Source organism: Dromiciops gliroides, chromosome 3, assembly GCF_019393635.1.
Source record: "Dromiciops gliroides isolate mDroGli1 chromosome 3, mDroGli1.pri, whole genome shotgun sequence".
Classification (NCBI taxonomy): Eukaryota; Metazoa; Chordata; class Mammalia; order Microbiotheria; family Microbiotheriidae; genus Dromiciops; species Dromiciops gliroides.
In genome coordinates, this window is record NC_057863.1 from 430,972,144 (window position 1) to 430,995,420 (window position 23,277).

Here is a 23,277-nt window from a genome sequence, read left to right on the forward strand (position 1 = left end):
CTCCCCTACCCAGCCCTCCCACAAATAATCTAGTTTTGTTAGGGACTGAATTTGATGTTCACCAAATATACCACACTCATAATTTTATAGAGATTTCGCTTAGGTTTTGCCAGTATTCCTTTTTAGAGCCTAGATTTAGTACTTCCATATGCATAGGTCTCCCCTTCTCTACTACTTCCTCCAATCCTTTTAAATTCTCTTTAGGCTTGATGAGTACCTTGAGGGGTGATTCTGAAATGAAAAGTTGCTTTTGGTAATGAAGCTAACAATGACCCAGGGCGGCCCTTCTCCACTGCTCTAAAGCCTAGCCTCAGACATCCCCTCCCATTTACTCAGTATAAACTATTGAATGTACATAGTTGTTATACTGTCTTCTGTTAGAACTGAACTCCCAAGAAGGCAGGTCCGCAGCATTTACAATAGTGCTTCAAACAAGATAAGCCCTCAATGAATGTTATTTGACTGATGGACTGAGAGTGCATGAAAACCAGAGATAGAGGGGGAAAACATTCTACTTCCAGCACTAAGACTTCAGTCAGGAAAGAACTGAATTCAAACCCTTCCTCTGTCATTTATGAGTACTACTTCACAGGGGCGCTATGAGGCTCCAGTAAGACAATGTATGTGCATTAAAGCATTATATAAATGTCAATGTTATTACTCTCTCTTTTCTCTTACAAACCAACAAGGCACATGGCCAAGAGAGATATATCCATAACACAGAGGAAACGCTGGGCTAACCCTTTGTGTATTTTAGAAGCTCTCTTTTCCCTGGTTACAAGTGATCAGTTATTATGGGGGGAGTTATATTAACTTTTATGAACTCCTACAAATATCCTTTGATTTTATTAGTGTATCAAAAATACTTTGAAACGCAGACAGAATGCATTTTGTCCATAAAGACCAAAGCCCTGTGCTTGACCATGAAGGGACATTTTCTTAGCTATCTGAACTTTTTGTTCTAATCCACATCCAGGGAAAGAAACAACAACATGCATTTTGACCACAAGATGTTAGTAGTGATTTAAAAAACAAAGCCCAAAACGCTACTCAAGTTTGCCATTTGATGGAAAAGAATCATAAACCTTAATAAAAGAGATCATGAACTCAAAAAGAAAAATGAATTATGTAAAGTTCTATCAAGGGGGGGAGGATTATCTAAAGAAGTCTGTGGTCAGACTATCAAAAGTTAATAAATACAATTTTAAACTAACAGCATGGTATCCAAAAATAAAGACAATAATCTTGAGATTTAAAAACAACTAGAATTAGTCATTAAAGCTTAATGAAGAAAAAAAAAGGGTACAATAAAGCAGCAAAATACACTATTCCAGTATTAGTTACCCATCCGTGGTAAACTTGTTGCCTTAAAATGGTCACATTAATTTAGCAATGACAAACTTCAACAGGTGCATGTAACAGTCACGCCTAACGCTTTCCATATGAAATGAAACATACATAACTCGGGTAACAACAAATGTTTTCTGGTGGGCAAAGGGTAAAGAGAAAGACAGTGCACTATCTCTAAAGAAGGGATAAGGGAGTATATTCACTGCTGGTAACCATCTGACATAGAGATGTTAATAGATAGAAAGTTCATGCAAATGGCCCCCTTTCCCTTAAAGGCAGAAGAAATCAAACCTATTCCTTCCACATTTTAATGAATTAAACACACACACACACACACACACACACACAAGAATACGATACTTTATCAAAATAATTAAGAAAAAGCAACCACTTTTCATTCCTTTTATAGGATTCCACGACCCCACTGTCCCCTTATTCTGAGCAGCAGCACTCTAAAGTGAAAGTTTTCCATAGTCCATTTTTCCATAGTCTTTGCTTAGGGAGCAAGGAAAAGAGAGGGGACTACACTGCTCACTAAGAATAACAGGAAGAGTTCCTCCAGATCTTAAAAGGTCTTGAAAATCTTCAACCAGAACTAGGGCAGGCCACCAATTTAGCATTCAGTGGAAGGAGGCAAAATTCAACAAATATTTATTGAGTGTCTAATACACATATGGCCTTCACTGTGTTAGGTATTAGAAGTAATTTGGGGCTTTTAAAATAGCAATGCATTAGTGAGGTTAACAACATTACTAAAAGAGAACACAGTCTCATCTGCTGATTGACTCAATTTTATTCGATTCAATTTTTTTTTCATAATAAAAGTATCAAGTATTTTTTGTAACTTTTTTCAGTTGTATTTAGGGAGGGGGTAGTTCTCGGTTGTAAAGCAACACTAATTCTTACTGTTATCCTTACACATTTGGCAAATACAAGTTTTAAAGCTTAATTTTATGACCATCACTTTCCTGTTTGTTAGAATGGAGAAGCTCAATTTACTAGTCAAATCCTACCAACTAGGTAAAATTCTCTAACTACTATCATATTTTAAATAACTATTTCAGTGAATATTTATGGCCCAGAAAGCCTGTAAAGTAAAAAATGCTACAGAAAAAAAAGTAATTACTGAATAAAATCATTATGTTCAGCATGATTATGAGCATGCAACAAGTACAATCTCACTCCTTTGCAAGCAGTTTCCATGTCTATTGCAGAAATGCAATTATTTAGTTTTAGAAACAAATTATTTTACGTTAACCGCATACTATTAAAAATCTCAAAAATAAGGGGCAAGATGGTATATTGTGAAAGGGGTACTAGAGTGAAGTCAAAGGGTCTGGGTCTGGGTTCAAATCCCAGCTCTGCTATATGGCCTGTTTCCTCATTTACAAAAGAAAGTCAGACTGAACAATTTATAAGTTATCTTTCACCTCTAAGTCTGATGAACCTACAACCAAGTCTTCAATAAAATAAAATTTCAATATTATAACTTTTGAAGTTTATACTACTGATGAGATTGTCAAAAAGTTCCCTTCAACCAAATTTATATCCTATTTTGAACCAATAAAAAGAACTACCCTGTGACTTTCAGCAAATGAATTAACTTCTCAAAGTCTTAAATTTTCTCAGGAGTAAAATAAGAAATTGCATTTGATGATCACAAAGATCCCTTTCTATCAAGCAATCAACAAACATTAAAATCCAGCCTGAGATACTTACTACCCCTGTGTGACCCTGGACAAGTCACTTAACCCTGTTTGCCTCAGTTTTCTCATCTGGAGAAGTATGACATAGCTAAAATGACTGAACTGTAATGTGTCCATAACCATAACCAAGATTCCACAATTCAATGAAAAGGCCACACAATTTGAACCTGATTCAAATCCATGTAAACAACAGCCATGTGAATAAATATAATAGGAACTAATTAGGAAAAAAGAAAAAAATAAGCGGTCTGTCCGAACCAAATTGTATAATATTGCAGCAGAGGGGGAAAGAAGTAAAGAAAATTAATTATACACAATCACCAAAAAGACATTTCCTTTCAGATCCCATGTAGAAACCCCTTTTCTGAAGTTCATCCTTAAATCACTGAGAAACAGCTGACCTGGACTAAAGTGCTTCAGTCAAGACAGTCTTTAGCTAGCATAAGGACTTAATAGGAAATTAAATCAATCTCTGACTGATAGACAGGGGGAGCAAGTCAGAGCTTGGCAAGTCCATTGGCGCTTTAATTGTTTCTTACTCAGAAGGACCAGCACCATTTGCAAATCATCTATTACAGTAACTGCTTTCAGATCTTTCAAGTATACCCATTCTTAACATTATAATCCGATGCTGTGAATCAGCTGTGTCATTCTGATGTCAAGTAACTGGCTACTTGTGAATATCCATGTTCATTAAAACGTCTGAATCTGTACAGATTTCATGGTGTGAAAAGTTTCACTAAGTCATATATTAATAAGTTTAAAGGTATATTCCTGTCACTTTTCTACTTTGGGAACCAGCTTAATTTAGGGTTTAATTATCAGCAACATCCCAAATGTCTGCCATGTTACAAGGCTGCCAGGGGTGGGGCACACTTTTATCCACCTTCTCCCTCCCAGACTGGCCCTGTGATTTCAATGGTAGGGAATTCAATCAATGTAAGGCTGGCTCCCTCTCAGCAATTTAAGAATCTTAGTGTCCTGGAGCACTGAGAGGTCAAGTGATTTCCTCAGGGTCACACAGCCAATATATGGCAGAAACAGGATCTGAACCCTTATCTTCTTGACTCTATGGCATCAAGGTCAAATACCACATTAATTCAAGGTTATCTGCCAGAGTCCAGAAGTGTCTATTCTGAAAACTGAATGTTCTAAATATATTGTAAGTGTTCAAGGTTAAGTATGGTCTTATAATGCACAGGCCATGTCGAATACTACTGAATCCATACTAGGCACTCATCAAATACCAGCTGTCCACATCGCTATGCCACAAACACCATTATATTTGTCCTTTGAGCCTGACAAGTAAAAGAATTTAATATCATAATTGGATATTCACAGGTTAGACTCTTTCTAAAATAGTCATCAATGTGTATATGAATGGAATTATTTTTATAAGTAACTTAGGCAGCATAATACAACCTTATCTTAAAAAAATGATAGAATCATTACTATCAAGAACACACCTAAATTCTCCTTCTGCCCCTAGATTTATTAGGTTATCTATACTATAGGTTCAAATGTGATATGTATATTAGAGAGAACGTCTCACTGAGAATAATTATTAAGACATTAGGCACTGAATTATTGTAATTTTGGCCTGCATTCTTCCATCACTCAATAACTATAATTATGAAACGGACAGAAACATTTGGAGTATAGAAAAAACCTCTTTATCTTATCTTCATATTCAGGGAAAGAAAAATAATTTTCATACATGAAAATAATTCAAAATATCACTTGATTCATAGCAAATCTATTCTAGAATGACCCCAAATGAAGGGATTACACAAAAGTTGCAAAACACAGACCCCTTTTTTTGAGCAGTCACTTTGTTTAGCTGGATTATTTTTTAAAAAATGTATTTAATTTTCTCATTTGATTCAAGGGTGTGTAGAACACATAGATTCAAATTCTCATTTCTTGAAACTTATTTAAATTACTAAGTTACAAACAAGATAATACAATGGGTAGAGGGGTCTGTCTTAGAGTCAGGAAGACCTTGCTTGGCTTACGTTAGACATGAGGCCACAGCCAAGTCCTAACTTCTCAGTAACTACTTAGAGAAAACTCTCTAAACCTGTAAGTTACAAATCTGTATCAGTGGCTGGAGTTCCCATACCCAACTTTTCCGAACTGATGAAATCACAAGCCTGGACGAAAACAAATGACACTGCATTGGCAAGATACCTTTGGATTAACTCAACACACCAAAATGTGACACAGAGAATCACCGATTTAGAGGAAGGCACTTTTGAAGTCACTGAGCACAAACCCCTTATTTTATATAGAAAGACACTGATGCAGAGGAATTAAGTCTCTTGTCCAGGGTTCACATAGGTAGTAAATGGCAAATCTCCAATTCCATATCCAGTACTCTCTCCATTGTACCAAGCTGTCTCCCCACAATGAGATGCAACAAGGTCAGACGATTCAAGAATATCTGCCAGTCTCCAAATCTCTCCTCTGAATATTCCAATGAAACCAACAAGCATCTAAGTCTACGGCTGGGATCAAGGTATCAAAAAGTCATGGACTGACAAACTGGAATTCTACAAATGAGAGTTACTGCACTGAAAGTGAAGAAGAGCCCAGGAGTTTAATATTTATTTGAACATTCACCTGTTAGACAGGACCTTAAAAAAATGTGTTCTCTTCCCCAAATGGTCACATTCTGAAAATGATGATCCCATAGGCATAGGTATGCTCTTCAATTTCCCCCAGAAACACATTAAGATTCATAAGAACCATCAAGTGATAGTTTGGGCAATGGATGGAAGCAGTCTGCAGTCCTTTCATACCTGATGACTGATTGTGAGTTTCTATGGCCAAAAAAAGTCATCACCCAGTAACAAACTTTCTGGTAAATGAACCTCTCTGAACTTGGCCCTCAGATAAAAGACACAGACCAATGCCTGGCCCACAATCAAAGACTTTTCAGCTTGACAGAACCCTACCAGAGCTTCGGTTCTGTTGAAAAAACTTCCAAAAACCCAGGATCACACCTCTATGTTTCAGTGAGGTATCTGAGTAGGGAGAGGGTACGTGGACATTTAAACAAATACAAACCCAAATATATAAATGTGTGATAGACATACTTGTCTATGTGTTACCCAGAGACTTACCCATTAAAAGAATGGGGGTTGGGGGGAGAACATGGAAATAGTTCATTGTTTGCATTATTAAAACACATGCTAGACATTGTGATATGAAAGCAGTTTAGGAACTGTGCTCCTTTTCACAAGAAAGCCATTATGGGTTCATTTCACCATTTTGCTACTCAAATAATTAAACTTGAAGGAGTAATTTTATTGTCTTGAATGGGCCCTGATCTTTTGAGAGACAGTCAAAAGAGATCAATGAACCCTGCTCCTGCTCTCTCTAAAATAACTCTCAATGGACTTTTGGACATATTTCTGAGCTTATCAAGTCTATACTTCTTAACTATTTTAACACCCAACTATTGCTGAAGGGCATGTCACACATTTAGGTCACACTTCTATATTATACAAAGAAAATACACAAATTAGTTTAGCTCATTAGCAGATGGTAAGACTTTTTTTTTGAGGGGGGGAAGATTTCTGACTTCCCATGGCATTTTGAACTCCTTAAATGATTTGAACCAATAGATCTTTCTTTATATTGGGGGAGGAGGGGGGGAGGAGAGAGAGAATATCTTTTTTTCTTAATAAAAAGAAAAAAAAAGAAAAAAACAGTTCTAGAAATTATAACTCTTCTAACAAATCATCTACAGATACCATAGACGGTTAGGTAAAAATGTCAATACCATGGCTACAATTTGTACTATAAATTCACATTTTGAATTTGGACATAAGGCTGCCTATTCAAAATTAGTCTGTGTACTTACTTTGCTCCCCACCCCCCCAAAAAGCCTTTTCTTTTCATTTTAGTTCACCTGAAATGTAAAGCTTATGTGCTGAAAATAGATAATACATACAAAGTCATCACCAGATAAGCTGGGATCAGATCACAATGATCTTAAGATCCAGTTAACACATAAAATACAAAAGTAACCGTACTGCTCTGAAGAGTATGATCCACAGATTTCAAAAAAGTGTTTCATCTTTAATACTAGAAATCTTTAGATGTAGCAAAGATACAGCTAAAAACACCAACATCATGATGTCAAAACTATAAAAATTTCTCCCCAGCAAGCCATCATCTCTTTCTTAAATACAAACTGAAGTTTGATCAGTTGGAAATCACTCACATTCTAAAAACCAAACATAATACTCTGAAGTATTATGAAGTAAAATGGAAAATATTAGCCAATTTTATTTTTTTTAACTTATTCTGCTAATTTGCTTCAATTCAGTTGCACAAAAAGTAATTCTTCCCATTCCAGTCATTTATTTTTAATCCACATATTTAAATAACCTAGATCACCAAGAATTCTCCCAAGTAATGGAGACATTGGCTAAAATGTGAATAAACCAAACAATACAAGCTCTAGTAACAACTAAACTCATTATTCTAGCACATAAAATGTGTCCTTCAAGCCCATTTCCCTGAATAAATCAAATAGGAACAGCTACACTCTGTACTTCACATTTTCCAAACTTTATAGTCACATTTTCTGCACTTAGGTCAAGTAGGTTAAGATTTCACAAAAGCAGTAAACTTTAAAGCTTAGAAATTTTTTTTTGAAGTTTTCACAATATACTTTTGAATTTGACACACTCAACAGCACAAATACCACCATAAAAAATAGTACCATTCATAATGATCTCCCTTAAGAAGCATAAAATCAATGTATTCACAAATCAAAACTGCATGACCCTCCATCAAACATTTTTTTTCTCAGTTATTTAATTTGCCTTAGACAATCTTTATTTTATAGTAATCCACATGCAAAAGCCAAAAAAAGAAATGGCTTGCCTATTTTGCTCAACAAATATTCAGGCATATTTATTAATTTCTCCACATTGTTCTTAATTTAAAAAACAAACAAACAAAAATCCCGGTTACATACCTGCAGTTCGGAGGTGGATCAAGGGTTATCTCAGCTAGCTCTTTCTGAATTCTGTTGGTGAAATGAGAACAGACACAAAGCATTGGAGATAGTCTATAGAATAATCAGGGAATTACACTGCCCTCTACCAACATGCAGTTAAATGCAAGACTGGCTTTGCCTTCAGTAATGCTAACATGGCTGCTTCCTCTTTGTTCTCAGAGGCATAACCCAAATCCCATAACAGAAACTTTGCAGCTTTTTTCTTACTTACTACTATAAATAAATGAGCCATCGGCACCTGATTTAGGTAGTAATCTTCCACTAGCACTAAGTAAAGTGAATAAAATCCATTTTAGAACACTTTTTACTTAAGAGATTCTCTTTTCAAGCTTATATGCAAATGAGACAAGAAGGGAGGAGGGAATGCACTAGAATATTTGACAATGACTTTAAACGAGTTTTACTGAGGCAGAATTAACAAGCTACAGCAGGGAGCACACAAATAGTTTTGACAATATTTTATCTGTTTCTTTGTACCTAAAAAACGTTTACAAATCAATTGGTGGAAATTTACAAACATTATCACAAGAACACTGAAGGATTTTTACTTTTAGCATTTGACTGAATTTCTTCCACATCCTAAATACAGTACTCAAATTGAAAAGTGTATTTATTTTCAGCTTACAAACTAAGCATGTGTTGCAGTTTCTGTCAACTTCAGAAACTTGACTTTTGTTTTCCATCTTTGTCTTTTAAAAATTTTAGATGCTTTGATGAATTTAGACTTGTTTGATAAGTTCTCTGACAATGGGCTACAACAAAATGAATCATTTATGTCAACAAATTTAACCATTTCAAGCATGGCACACGTTTAACGAGAGTGATCTCCAAACCAAAGTGTGAAACTATATAGACAACATCCCTAAAGCTCTGTAAAACTGGTCAAGTTGAATAATTATTTTTTCCATTTTTTTTACAAACTTTTATAAAGATTTAAAAAGCACTGCCCACAAATAACTCTAATTTTGCTTAATGATATGACTGTGTAAGTCTTCAGAGACAAGGAATAATCATATGGATTAATGACTCTCTTCTACAACTTCATCACCAACATTGATGGATTTCCATTGGTAGACTCTGTTTTTCATGCCCATGAAAGTGTATCTAAATCTGCAGAAATGATTTTTTCCACCCAACATGTGAAAATAGGGATTTTTTTTTCCTACTGCTGATCCACGTGAATGTGGACAAGTGTACCCACAACTTTCCTACTGAACAGGCAAAAGGGCAATATAAGTTCTGAAATAAGACTGCCTTCTTAGCTGGAAAACTCTTTCCAGATATATTTGCTCTTGCATAACAACTTGCAGCTTGATTCTACTTAAATGCAAAAAAGAACTACAAAGCATTTTAAAGACTATCTTTTTCAAGGCTGAAGGTGATGACTAGATTAGCTATAATGATGCCTAATATTTTTTAGGACTTTACAGTTTTTTGGAGCAAACTACTATATTCTACGTACCAAACAGAACACAACAGAACACAAAATTCCAAGAGTTCTAAAACTTAAGAGTTACTTCGAACCTGAGTCTATTATGTATATATATGTACACACACACACATATATATGAGAAGGCAGTGTACAGGGGGAAAGGCACCCCAAAGCATCATCTAATTTGAGAATACTTAGTTTTCCTTCATGAACTATTTATTAAAATAACAACATAGGTCAGAGTTTGTGACATTACATCTCTACATAAAGACTCTTTTACTCTAGCCAACACATACATTAGCAAAGTTTGTTTTAAGGTGTCATTTTTAAAAGGTATCTTATATACAACCTAGGGAACGACAACTTTTCATTTAAACAAAAAAAAGTTTGTAGTTTAGTACTTTGGTTTCTATCTTAAGAAATAATATAACTGAAATCCTAAGCCACTTAAAATGCAGTTTACAGACTATGCTTAAAAAAAATCACCTCTCATAGGTATTACCTTTTAGCACTAGTGGATAACTTAGCAGTGGTTTTGCTAGAGAGTTTGGTGTTTTTCTTCTGCTGGGTGGCAGATGGTTTTCTTTCTTCTTGTTCCTCAGGTTCTGGTGCTGCTGGATCCCTCTGGTCTGCATCTGAACTACCACTGCTGGTACTTGGACTTTCATCATCTGACCTTTGCCTATCACTGGACATCTTGGTCAAGTTATTTCTCTGAAAACTTTTAAAAGAAAAAAGAAAAAAGGGGTGAAACCTTAAAAACACAGTCCACATCATTCCCTTCTGCAAAAATGTTTCCTAAAATCTGTCTTTTAAAAGAAAAGCCTTGAAAAGTGTCTATACACTTATCTCATTGTTACTGCAAGGTTACAGAGGGAGGTGATGTATATACCAGAATGCCAATATTTAAAGATTTACAGAACTCAACTTGGAAAACCCACTCACAATTTTTTTTCCTCCCTTGGACAATCTATCAATTGTCTACTTTCTCAGAAGGCACGAAACAGATTTGCCAGGGAACTTAGGCAATGAACATTAATAACATATGACACATTGTAAATAACAGACCTCGCTGAAAAATGTTAAAAAGTCACTAATAACGTCTAAATATTTACACATTTACGTTGGTCAGAGCTACCAAATTCCCTCTCTGAAGGAAAAACATGTCCTGTTAATCACCCATATGCTTCCTTAACGTGGCAACAACCCCTTTCTCTTTGCATTTAAGCCTTTAAGCACTATACCTCCCCCCTCCTCCCCAAGGAAAAAAGGGGGGGGGAGGGAAAAAAAAAACACTAATAAGCAGCTTCCTTCGTTTACAGGGCCAGCAGCAAAGGATTCATTTGGCCACCACAGGGCTGCTCCACAGTGAAAAGCAAAATTCAAACTGCACCTTCTGCAAAGCTCCCAATGCCACCGTTCCTTGCTCAGTTTTTATATTACAGACCGACATTTTGGCCAAAAAAAAAAAAAAGGAACAAAGCCCCCCGCCCCCAAAGAAGTCTGAACAGAATTTGCAAAAGAGAAAAAAAGAAAAGCTTTAGATAGGAAATTGCAGCAGCAGCAGCAACAGCAGCGGCGGCGGCGGTGGAAATGCAGCTTTGCAGCCCCCTTTGTGGGGAGGGACAGGGAGAGGGTTTGTTATGGTAGGAGGCAGCTCTCCAATATCAGCATGGTGTGTGCACCAAGTGATGCGTGAAGTCAGTCCTGGCTCCTCGGGCTCCCGGAGACCGACAGGGCGAGCGCTGAAAACAAGAACAAAGCTCCCTCTGCCCCCCCCTCCCCCCTCCTACCCCTACCAACCAACCCCAGCTCGCCCCGGCGGCGGCTGCTGCTGCCGCTGCTGCTGCTGCTGCTCCTGCCGCCGCCGCCGCCGCCGCCGCCGCTGCTGCAAACCCCCCCCCCATCTCTCACCGCTCCCCCCCCCCCAAAACCCTTCCAGCTTTACCTTCACCGCCGTCCTGTCCCGCTTACACGCAGCTAAGATGTGGGGGAGGGAGAGAGAAAAAAAAAAAAACCCTTCCTTAAGGAAATGGAAGCAGCCGGGAGGGGGGAAGGGGGGGGGGAGGAAAAAAAAGAAGCAGAGGAGGCTCTGGCCGGGGAGTGTGGAACATTGAAAGTCGGAGGGGGTTGTGTAGTGCGGCTCTCTGGCCGGAGGGTGGCGCCGCCCAGCGCCTTTGCAAAAAAAAAAAAAGAGAGAGGGAGAGAAAAGCAAACGGGGGTGGGGGTGGGGGTGGGGGGCGAAGGGGGGGAAGAGGGGGAGGAGGAGGCGCCGCTGCTGAGCGAGGGCGCGAGCTCCCCGGGAGCCCAGATGGAAAGGGGGAGATCCGAGAGTTCTACGGCCTCCCCTGTCCCCGCTCGCCTCCCGATCGGTGCAGTCAGCAAGTTCCCTGCGAGCTGGGAGGGAAGGGGAGGGGTGCGAGAGGGAAGGGGAGGGGGAGGGGGAGGAGGAGGTGGCGCGCGTGCTCGCTTGCCTGGATGTGGGGCGCGCGCCGGCGGCCCGGGCTGGCTCCCTCTTGTCGTTTGCTCTCTCTCTCTCTCTCTCTCTCTCTCTCTCTCTCTCTCTCTCTCTCTCTCTCTCTCTCTCGCTCTCGCTCTCGCTCTCGCTCTCGCTCTCTCGCTCTCTCTCTCTCTCGCTCTCTCTCTTTCTCGCTCTCTCTCTCTCTCTCTCTCTCTCTATCTCTCTCTCTCTCTCGCTGTCGCTGTCGCTGTCTCTCTCGTTCGCTCTCTCTCTCTTTCTCTTGCTCGCTCTCTCTCCCCGCCCCCCCACGCTTCCCTTCACCCGGGGGGCGCACGCGTCCGCCCGCCTGGGCCGGCCAAGGACAAAGAGTGCGCCGCCCGCCGGGGACAGGGGCGGACTGGCCCGAAGGAATGCGCCGGGCAGGCCAGCCAGCCAGCCCCGGGGAGGGCGGGGGCACCAGCCCGAGGGGCCAGAAGGCCGATTTTGCAGCAGGGTGGTTTCCGGCCTGCACCATTCAACTCTCCTTACCCCCCCCCCGTTCCCCCCCTCCCTTCCTTGAGCTACCCACTGGACTACCCACCCCTCGGGTCTCCGCGGGGGAGGAGGAGGAGGAGAGAGCTCCACGACTGGTGCACCTCGGCAGTGCCGGCAGGGAGGGTCACCCCCAAAGGCTCTCCTCCCCTCGCCTGGCACCCTTCCCCCAGTGCAGGAGGCGGCGGCAGTGGCTCTGGATACTAAAGGGTTGGGTATTGGGGGAGGGTGGATCCTCAGGGCCCAGGATCTCGGCCCTGCCACCCCAGACCTTTAGTTGCTGTCGGAAGCCACCCCGCCGCCTCCCTCCTACTCGGGAAGATTGATTGATATTTACTGAAGAGTCCAGGGACTGGAAGAGCCATCTTCTCTTCTCTGCAATCCGAGCAGGAGGGGATGAGGGGGGTGGGGGATTGGGAAAAAGGGTCCTGGGAACTGGGGTCGAGAAAGGATTCAAGGGGGTTTGGTGACCTCATTGCCTTTTCTGCCGTCCCCCTTAACATCGCTTCCCCCCCCCCCCGGGATGGGATTTCGGATGCCTTGGAAACTTAAAAGGGGGAATAAAAATTTTTAAATGTCCCGCTCACGCTGGAAAGGGGCGCGACCATAGCACATTTTCTGCAGTGCGCTCCTGACATGCATATAAGACCCTAGCCCTGGACAGATACACCTTGCTAGCAGCATTAGTTTAGGTATATTGTCCAAACTTAAGATAAACTCTTTTCTCTTCCTTCTCCCCCCCCCCCCCACCTAGTTTTGATTAACTGTTCATTTTTGGTCTCCTGGCAGTCGGCCCCAGGCCAATCACAAGGTGGCCAGAAATACAAAAACTTCCTGTTTACAGCCCAGACCTTCCCCTGCTACTGAGCAGCCCTGGTTCCAGTGATGGAGCCCAAGAGGAATTTGTGGATTCCACTCATACAGATGTTGGCAAAAGAAAAAAATGAGAGATCAGAGTACTGGCAGTATGGGAAGTTCAACAGAAAGAACATGAAAAAGGGAAATGAGCCCCCACACTGGGCTGATTTTTCTCCCCAGAAAGAAAGGTTTTTTTGTGAAAGGTTGCCGCTCCCATCAGTAAATAGCATTCATATATTTACTCAAGGGCACGAATTGAGGAAAAAAGGTATTGCTGGGAAAATAGAATTTGACCCTAGCTAGGAGTTTGGACTTCGTTCTGTCAGCAGTGGGGAGCCATGGAAGGTTTTTGTGCAAGGGAATGGGGTGATCAAAGTGTGCTAAAGCACACACTTTTTAACAAGACGAATGGGAGACCGAGTGGGGGAAAAACCACTGGCAAGGAGATCAGTTGGGGGTTATTGGGCTGTGAATTGTTAAGGCCCTGGAGTTAGGTGGTAGTAGTCAAAATGGAAAGATTCAGAAAGTTGTGAAGATTCAATAGGACTTGGTGACTGGTTGTTATAGGGAGGATTAGGGAAAGAGAAGAATGAAGGATGATGCTGGGTTTGTACCTGAGAGTTAGAAATAAGGCAATTAGGTAAAGGACTTGGTTTGAGGGGAAAAGATAAATTCATGGAGACAGAATTTTATAGCACAAAGAGAATTAGAGGTCTGGAAAGGACATAATTTAGAGCTATTAAGATTTGGACTCAAGGCCCAGCCAATTTTGCCATTTACTGCACTAGCTCTGTGACCTTAGGCAAGTCATTTAACTTGTGAGCCTTCGTTTTCTTCTCTATCTGTGAATTCACTTAAATATGAATGCACTTTAAATCAATAATTCCTGTTCTGTTTACCTTAAAAGAGTTATGAGAATTAGTTTATGAATATGAAAACACTTTATAAATTCTAAATCAATATACAACATACTATAAGGTGGTATGATTATCATCTCCCTCATTCTACAGATTTGGACCCAAAATTCTAGCCAATGATAAAGTGAAAAGAACAGTAAACCACTAAGTTAGGTGACCCAAATTCTTGTCCTCGATCTCTTTGCCACTAACTAAATAAAAGTAAATGACAAGCAAATCATTCTTCCAGAGTCTCAGCTTTCTTGGTCTGTAAAATCAAAGGGTTGGACTGACATCTAAAGTCACTTCCAGCTCTAAATCTATGATTCAACTCTAAACTTTGTGTCTGTGTTGTGTACCCAAAATAGGTTAAGTCTTGAACTTTCTTCTCTTCCCTTAGAATGCAAGCTCCTTGAGGGCAGGGACTTTTATTTTTATCTTTGTAGCCACCTTTATCAATGAATTCACATATCCAGTCCCTATCCCTAATCTACCAAGGCCTTGAATGTAGCAGACATTTAATAAGTGAAAGTCTCTAGTCATACTTTTTGTTTCTACTCTGCCTGTAGCATGAAATGTGATCCTTTTTTCAGATTTCACTCATTCTTCAAGACCCTGTCAAAATCCCTTCTTTTAAAAGAAACAAAACAGATCCCTGATGTTCTTCTCTGAATCCCTAGAGCACTTAATCCCTATCCGGTTCATCCAGAAATTAGTCATGTAGTGCCTTTTGATGGTTTTTTTGTTATATTTTTTAATGTGGAACTGTTCCCCACCCCCACTCCCCTGCTGGCCTTCTAACATTTCAAATATCTGTACCTTATATCCCCAACCAGACTGTTAACTTTTGGAGAGCAAGGATCTTATTATGCTTGATATCCCCAAGAAGGGTTAGCATAGTGCCGAATAAATTTTTGTTGATTGATCTCTTTTGTTTAGTGGAGCTGTTTTCTTTCTTTTCTGGTGCCCCCTTGAGCTCTCTCAGTGTTCCTTCAACTCCTTGCTTGCTCTTTCTTTCTCTTTCCCCCTGTCTTTCCTTTCTACCTCCCTTCTTTCTTACTTCTTAATTCCCTCCCTTTCCTTCCTTTATTCTCCCCTTCCCCCCTCTGTACTTCCCTTCCTTCCTTTCTCCCTCCCTCCTTCCTTTCCTCCCTTTCCTCCCTTTCCTCCCTTTCCTCCCTTTCCTCCCTTTCCTTCCTTCCTTCCTTCCTTCCTTCCTTCCTTCCTTCCTTCCTTCCTTCCTTCCTTCCTTCCTTCCTTCCTTCCTTCCTTCCTTCCTTCCTTCCTTTCTTCCTTCCTTCCTTCCTTCCTTCCTTCCTTCCTTCCTTCCTTCCTTCCTTCCTTCCTTCCTTCCTTCCTTCCTTCCTTCCTTCCTTCCTTCCTTCCTTCCTTCCTCCCTTCCTCCCTTCCTCCCTTCTTCCTTCCTTGGTTCCTGCCTGTTTATACAGGTACTATATCATACAGTACAAAAACTACTAGACTAGAAATTAGGTTACCTGAAATCTGGTTAGTAGCAAAGCTGGGACTGTGTGATCTTGGACAAGTTACTTCATTTCTCTGGGCCTCAATTTTCTTGTTTGCAGAATAAGAACATTGGACTGACTAATTAACTAAAGTCCTTGTCAGCTCCAAAATATCGTGATGTAGGTATCCATTTACCTATAACTACCCTTCTCTATGCCATCAAGGCTTTACCAGTAAAATTTGGAAATAGAGAAATTTCATCCATCGTTAGAATTGGACTGGTTCACTAGGAAGGCATTTTTTTGGGGTTCTGCTTCAGATTTTTAAAAAAATCATTTTTACTCAAAGTAGTGAACCCCTCATTTCAGTTTTTCCCCAAAACAAGGAACTTAAGGATATTTTTCCTCTCCTTTTCTAAGATAGTTTTGAAAATGAGTGGATGAAGTAGACAAAGTCTCTATTTCCCTCCTTCTAGGTCCTGGCATGCCTTCTGTCTTAGAGGATTTTGATACAAAAATGAAGTCCCTTTCCTTTTTTTCTTTCTCCAGTGGTGCTAATAAACAGTTTTATTGAAGTTGTTGGAGGTATAGTTCCAGATTAAACATTTTAATACGCAATTTTGATCATGTCGCTGCCAACTGAATACAGTCTTCTTGGCACTTAGTCTTCCATAATCTGGCTCTAACCTACCCCTCCAAGTTTGTCTCACATTAGTTCTTCACATATTTCTCCTCCAGCTTAATGTGATTATTCACCATTTCCTGAAAACATACCCTGCTCTTCTCATCTGTGCTGTTGTTTATGGTATTTTCTAATATCAATCAGAATGGCAAAGGACCTAAAATTCATGTCATATGAGGAACAGTTGAAGGAACTGGGGATGTTCAGCCTAGAAAACAGAACCCTCAGAGTTCAGGTGGGATTGGTAAAGAAACACAGTTGCTGACTTCAAATATATGAAAGGGGACTAGACTTTCTCTTTGGCCCTAGAGGCAGAATCTAGAGCACTGGATGGAAGTTGCAAGGAGGTCAATTTAATCTTGATGGGAGGGGGGAAAAATTAACCATCAGAGCTGTACAAAAGAATGGGCTGCTTTGGATTATCAGGTGTGTTATGTTGAGGAATCTTTTTTTCAGGTATAGACATCCATTAGAGTCCCTTCCAACTCTGAAACTGTAATTCTGTAAACTGGTTTTCAATGAAGGGAGAGATAATATAAAACAGTTGAGAATACCAACTGTTCCCTGATAAAGATTCCAACCCCGGTACACATGACATTTGTCTTTTTCTACTTGAAAACGGAACCACGTTGTTCTCTCTCTCTCTCTCTCTCTCTCTCTCGTCCCCTCCTTCCACCACCCAACCCCTAACTTACTTGAGTACTGGTAGATTCAATTATGTAGCCTAGATATAACATTTGTTTGAGTAGTAAAGATCTGCATTTTCCACATCAAAAAGACAAACAGTTGCATTCTTATTCAGTTGCTGGCCCTCCCAAGCAGTCCTCTGTTTGAGGCCAGGGGAAAAAAAAGAAAGAAAGAAAAAAAAAGAATAACAAAGGAACAAAATTCTCCAGAGGATTGCACTTACAGCTTTCCCCGCAAACATACAAGAAAAGTGAGACTTTTACCAACCAAATAGCTGTGCACATATACGTTTTGGACATTATTATTTTTTTCTTCTAGATTCCTTCACAATTTGCCTAAATTGAGGCTACCCAATAAGAAATAATAGATGTGCATTCAGAGTTTTGAATTAATGTGATTAGCATTCAGTCTTATGGAAAAGATTACAGACTGGAAACATTAAATAAAAAGAAAGAAACCGAGTTACCACAAGATGGGTTGGAGAGTTTTTATTATGGCTAAAAAACTAGCTGATAGAAAACAAAGGTTAAAAATAAATAGATCCTTCTTGGATAGACAAGTGTTAAATGTGGGTCCTTAAGGGATCCCCACTAGGAACAGTCTTTTTTAACCTTTTCATAAGTATTCTAGAAGAGGGCAGATACAGTAAAATTTCAAAGTACAAATTATATTAGCCCTTCCAGGTAGTAAAATCCCAGGTGTACTGGGATAAAGTAAAGAGATCACCAACCTATGCAAGACAGTGGAAAAATGGCAAATGAGCTTCATTGTAGGTAAATGTATACAGAAAAATAAATCTAACCTGCATTTAAGTGATAGCCTTGTGGCTGTGTGGTGTAACTTAAATTCAGAACTGAATTTAACTTTCCAGCTTAGCCAGTAACTACAGCTGTATAATTTAAGACAACTAAACTAATCTGAGCCATAGTTTTCTTATCTGTGGATAAAAATATATACATTAAGTATTTTAAAGTGTTATATAAATGTAAACTTTATTTGTTTAAACATTTACGATCTAGAAAAAGATTCTTAAAAGTCATATGTGTCTTCTTTTCACTTTGTTGCATGGGACCAATAATTTATAGCTCAGAATCCCAGCCTTGGGTTTACATGGACTGGGTTGAATCTTGGAGACTTCCCCAGGAATTTCTCTTGGGCTCATGCCCCCAACCAAGAGTTTCCCTGAAAATATAAGAACATGGCTCCTGTCTAAGTCTCTACAGAGAAATTAAAAGGTTTTCAGCTTCCCTGCAAGGACTCAGGCTAACAATACCTTGAATGTAGGACAGGCTTTATTTTACTTAATGGAAAATCCACCCAAGTCCATGAACAGTCATAAAAACTCTCCTTCCCTCTCCAGTGAATCTTTTACCTTTCTAGGGCTCTAACTAGTCCTACAAACTTGTATTATTCCTCTGAGTGGGATCTTCCAGGAAAAAATAAGAATAAAAAGCACTTAGTGGACTATAAAATCAAACTCTCTCTAGTAAGTTTCACCTTCCTCAGTAACTGTAGTTTCCCTATAATGAAGTTCCACTCCCCCCAGTAGGGGAAAGCATGAAGGATTGCTAGAGTGCTATTATAACCTCCATTTTCCAAATGAGGAAACTGAGGCACAGAATGGTTAAGTGATTTGCCCAAGGTTACAAAGTTAGTAAATATCTGAGGTAGGATTCAAACTCAAGTTTTCCTACTTTCAAGTTCCATACTCTATCTACACTGCCACCAACTGTTTCTAAGAGAGACCAAGAAAATTGGGGACAGAACAGGTTATAAAGGGCTTTGAATGTCAAATACTTTTTTATGCTTCCTTCCATTGAGTCCTTCCCCCACCAACATAAACACACCTTTCTAGGGATCTATCCAGTTCTTCAAACTTAACCTGTTTGGGGCTTACCCCAAAGGAGGAAAGAATTCAAGGTCAATAGAAAGTCTCCAAGACCTTCATAGCCCATACAATTTATAGTACTAGCAATGGACAAAATCTGGGTTTGTACTTTTGGACTAGTCAGTCTATTCCATTTGCTTCTTAGCTCCAACTCCTACATAATCCAGAACTCCTCTGTTTGGTGTAAAAAGTCAGTGTTGTCTACGAGTTTCTCTGTAACCTCCAGTGGCTCCCCTATCACCCTCTAAAATCAAATAAAAATCCTCAGTCTGACATTCAAAACCCTTCATAACCTGGGTATCTCTCCACTTCTTTCTCTTTCTCTCTGTCTCCATCTGTTTGTCTGTCTCTCTCACTGTCTTCTCTCTCTGTTTCTGTTTTCTCTGTCTCTCTGTGTCTCTGTCTCTGTCTCTGTCTCTCTTTCTCTCTCTCTGTCCCTCTCCTTCCCTTCCTCCTTCCCTGGGCAAGTACCTTAACCAATCTGTGCCTTAGTTTCCTCATATGGGAAACAAAGATGATAGTAGCACTTACCTCCAAAGGTTTTGATAAGTTAACATGTGTAAAGCACTTTTCAAATTGCAAAGACTATATGAATGTGAGCTATTATTATTATTTACCTTTCTTATTGAATGACAAGTCAAAAAGTATAGCTCAGCAGCATGACTAACCCTGACTTAATCAATCATCCTCTATAGTATTTTTTAAACTAAATTTCTTTTTTTTCCCTCTATAGTATTAATGTGGATGTTTGCACCTTAAATGGGGAATCTCTTCAATTCCAGAACTAACCACATCAGTAAGTAGCCAAGAGTAGCTAGGACAATAATGCCTAGAAACATATGCCATACATGGAGATAAGGAGGCTGAAACCTTAGAAGACATAAGTGATTCAACCAAGGTCATATACCTTGGTACCATAATCCAGAACCCACACCCCCTGATTTCCAGGACCTTGTTCTTTCCATTATACTACACTGCCTCCTAGCCCTTGTACTTGTTCTGTGTAGATTTCAGATTAGGCTATAGTATCAATATGACTAACAAAATGCTGGGTATCATCAGAAAATTCTTGGAAACAAAAAGGAAAACATGCTCATTCTTGTGTGAAAGTATAGTGCATTCTTACCTGGAGTGCTTCAAGCACTTCAGTGGTTACAATTTAAGATGAACTTAAGGGCAACTAAAATGATCTGGGGGTAGATGGAATTATGGTTAAGTGTAGACTAAAATATTTAGGACTCTCCAATGTAAAGGATAAACATAATTTGTTCACTGAGCACTTGAAATGCTCCTGCTAGCATCAGCCCCTTGAAGCTTGAAGAAGGTAGTTTTGTGACACTTTACACACTAGACAGCAAATCTCTCCAAGTGTCCTAAGAAGTGGTATAGTATCATAAGATAATGAAAGTTAAAATAGATTAAGTGTGTAAGCAAAATCCCAGATGATAGACCTATAACACCTGTATACCTAAGTGAAATGGATGGTGTTGGAATCCTGACTTTCTTCATCTTTTTGAGTTAATGTCGTTGAAGGAGCCATTGCTAAAGACCTCCTCCATTGCCTCCTGTTCTGAAGGTAATCCTGGGTCTCTGAACTCTCTGCCAAGGAAGCACTTAACCAAACTGGAAGAGCTTGAGATATTAGGCCAGGGATGGAGTCTATGTCTGTTGTCTAAGGACCAATCTAAGTTCAAAGAGACTCATTATCAGTGATTTATTTTTTAGCCAAAGCATGCCTTAAGAGTATTTACCAGGCAGCTAGGTGGCGCAGTGGATAGAGCACCGGCCCTGGAGTCAGGAAGATCTGAGTTCAAATCTGACCTCGGACACTTAACACTTACTAGCTGTGTGACCCTGGGCAAGTCACTTAACCCCAATTGCCTCAGAAACACACACACAAAGTTACATATCAGTTCTGATTTATGATCTAAGCTTATAATAGAAAAAAAGAGTATTTACTAAGTAATAGACAAGTTACAGTCAGAGACAGTGGTGAAAGTATCTACAGTAACAAAATAACATACCTTAAAGAATGAGTCTTAGAGGATAGCTAATCTCTTCCACAACATCTTTGAGTAGCTCACTGTCAGAGCATATCGAACTGATACAATTTTGGTCTGATCTAGGTTGTCATTTCTTATGGGTAGCTAGGGGGCACAGTGGATAGAGTTCTAGGCCAGGAGTTAGAAAGACCTGAGCTCAAATTTGACCTCAGACACTGAGTAGGCATGTTACCCTAGGCAAACCACCTCTTACAGTCTCAGATTTCTCAATTGCAAAATGGGAATAATATAGCACCTATCTCTCAGGGTTGTTGTGAGGATCAAATGAGGTAATATTTATAAAGTACACAGTGCCTGGCACATAGTAGGTGTTTAATAAACACTTGTTTCCTTCCTAATGTTTCTTATTTATACTAAAAGTTGTAACTTTAGGAAAAGAGACATTTCTTCATATGGTTATTTTTTAAAGTCTACATTAAAAATGATCATGTTATAAATTGGTAAAGTCAAATGAAAGAGAGTTAGGGTTAAGAACCCTAGGGGAGGGAAGATTAGCTAGGCAAGAACGATATTGTCTACAATTCACACAGCTGTCCTCAAACATTAATTACCACAGCTCCCCACCTTGCTATAAAAAAAGCATCAAGATATTCTCCTGATGCTAGCAATCAGTGGAGTAGTCATGTCAGGAAACTTGACCCTGGTAGTCTGTGATAAAATGTAAAATAGAGTTTGAGCATGCAGAACATGAAGATTTGGTGTTCATTATTTTTGGTTTGGTTTGGTTTGGTTGGATGAGATACTGCTAAAAAGAGGGGTATGAGGTAGAGGGTATAAGAAAATAGAGCATGTTATGAGTAAGTGAATGGGAGGTCTAGTACAAACCCTGGGCATTTCGAGATTATGTTTTGGGCCATTGGGTGTGATTCCTGGAGGATTTCAGGTTGACCCTTACTGCTAACCTACCTCTAGGGAACATGGGGATAATGAGAATTAAGACAAGGCAACAGGTTCCCAACCTACATCTATCCAGACCCCCGACCTGTGTCTTGACAGAAAAAAGAGAACTCCAATTTGAGGAAAGAAGTAAGGCAAACTGACCCAGAACCAGAATATTAGTTATCGTGTTATAAATGCTAGTTCATAAATTTTGCCAGTAAATGCTAGTTTGGAAGCTAGGTGGCAGATAGAGCAGGTGGTCTATAATCAGGAAATTGACTATTTAGTTGTGTCCAACTGTTCATGACATAGCTGAGGCAAACAGGATTAAGTGACTTGCCCAGGGTCACACAGCTAGTAAATGTCAAGTGTCTGAGGCTGGATTTGAACTTAGGCCCTCCTAACTCCAGAGCTGGCACTCTACCCACTATACCACTTAGCTGCCCAGATCTGAGTTCAAATCTGGTCTGACACTTACTAGCTGTGTGACCCTGGGCAAGTCACTTAACCCTCTTTTCTTGTCTATACAATAATTTGGAGAAGGAAATGACAAACCACTCCAATATCTTTACCAAGAAAATCCCAAATGGGCTTTTCACTCAACAACAACAATCAATGCAATTCTAGCTATTAACAGGCTAAGTCAAACCGTGGCTAATTCTCATCTTCTGTGAAAGCAAGTGCTCTGAGGCTACCTGATTTAAAATTAACCAACCTCAATCAACGGAAACCCCCAAAACTCCAGGCAGAGTAAGTTTATAGGTACTAGCTGAAAAGAAAACAACTATAGTATATAATGGTTTCAGCTGTATCAATGTAAGGGTAGGAGAAAGGAGCAGTGTCAGAGTCCCTTTCAAAAAGATCTGCTTTCCCTTTTTCCTTCTTGAGCTTTAGATAATTCTCACTTTCTTGTCAGCTCCCACTCACAGGCAACTCCTTATCCTTTTTTGATCCAGCTATTGTGAATAAATCACTTAGCCTGCACATCAGCATTAAAGGAGTGTTACCAAGAAAGCACATCTTCAGCTGGCACTCTCTACTCCTCTTTCCCCAAGTTAACAACCTTATCTCTTTCCCCATGCCAAACATGGAAGATTCTAAGTCCATCCTGTTCTCAGCCCCAGTCCCGAGGTCAATTTAAGGAAGCTTTAAACATTGGGAAAACAACTTGCCAATCACCAAAGGAAATCTGGTCACAGCTCTCAGGTGGGGTGAGATCTGCCTAAGGTCCTGCTTTTCCATTAAAGCCTTGAGTGGGCTTGTAGTTTCAGCATTCCTTGAAAGGAATTTTAGGAAATTCAGACTCTCATTAGTATCTCAAACAGGACAGCTGGAACAAGTGGACT

The 23,277-nt window shown here is 39.8% G+C and overlaps 1 protein-coding gene across 6 annotated transcripts in view; it reads right to left on the minus strand.

Moving 5' to 3' along the window:
• Positions 1-12,706, minus strand: part of UBE2E3 (ubiquitin conjugating enzyme E2 E3) — a 101,582-nt gene extending 88,876 nt beyond the window's left edge. The window contains exons 1-4 of one of the 6 annotated variants that reach the window (XM_043994283.1): positions 12,565-12,658; positions 11,472-11,503; positions 10,026-10,244; positions 8,050-8,100 (exon numbers count right to left, since the gene is read on the minus strand). In XM_043994283.1, the coding sequence (XP_043850218.1) occupies positions 8,050-8,100; positions 10,026-10,219 (245 nt within the window). In that variant the 5' untranslated portion in view covers positions 10,220-10,244; positions 11,472-11,503; positions 12,565-12,658. Of the gene's footprint in view, positions 1-8,049; positions 8,101-10,025; positions 10,245-10,916; positions 11,281-11,471; positions 11,704-11,997; positions 12,146-12,564 lie in introns of those variants that run through there. The other 5 variants (XM_043994282.1, XM_043994286.1, XM_043994285.1 and 2 more) reach the window with 5 other exon arrangements.
• Positions 12,707-23,277: the final 10,571 nt, after the last annotated feature.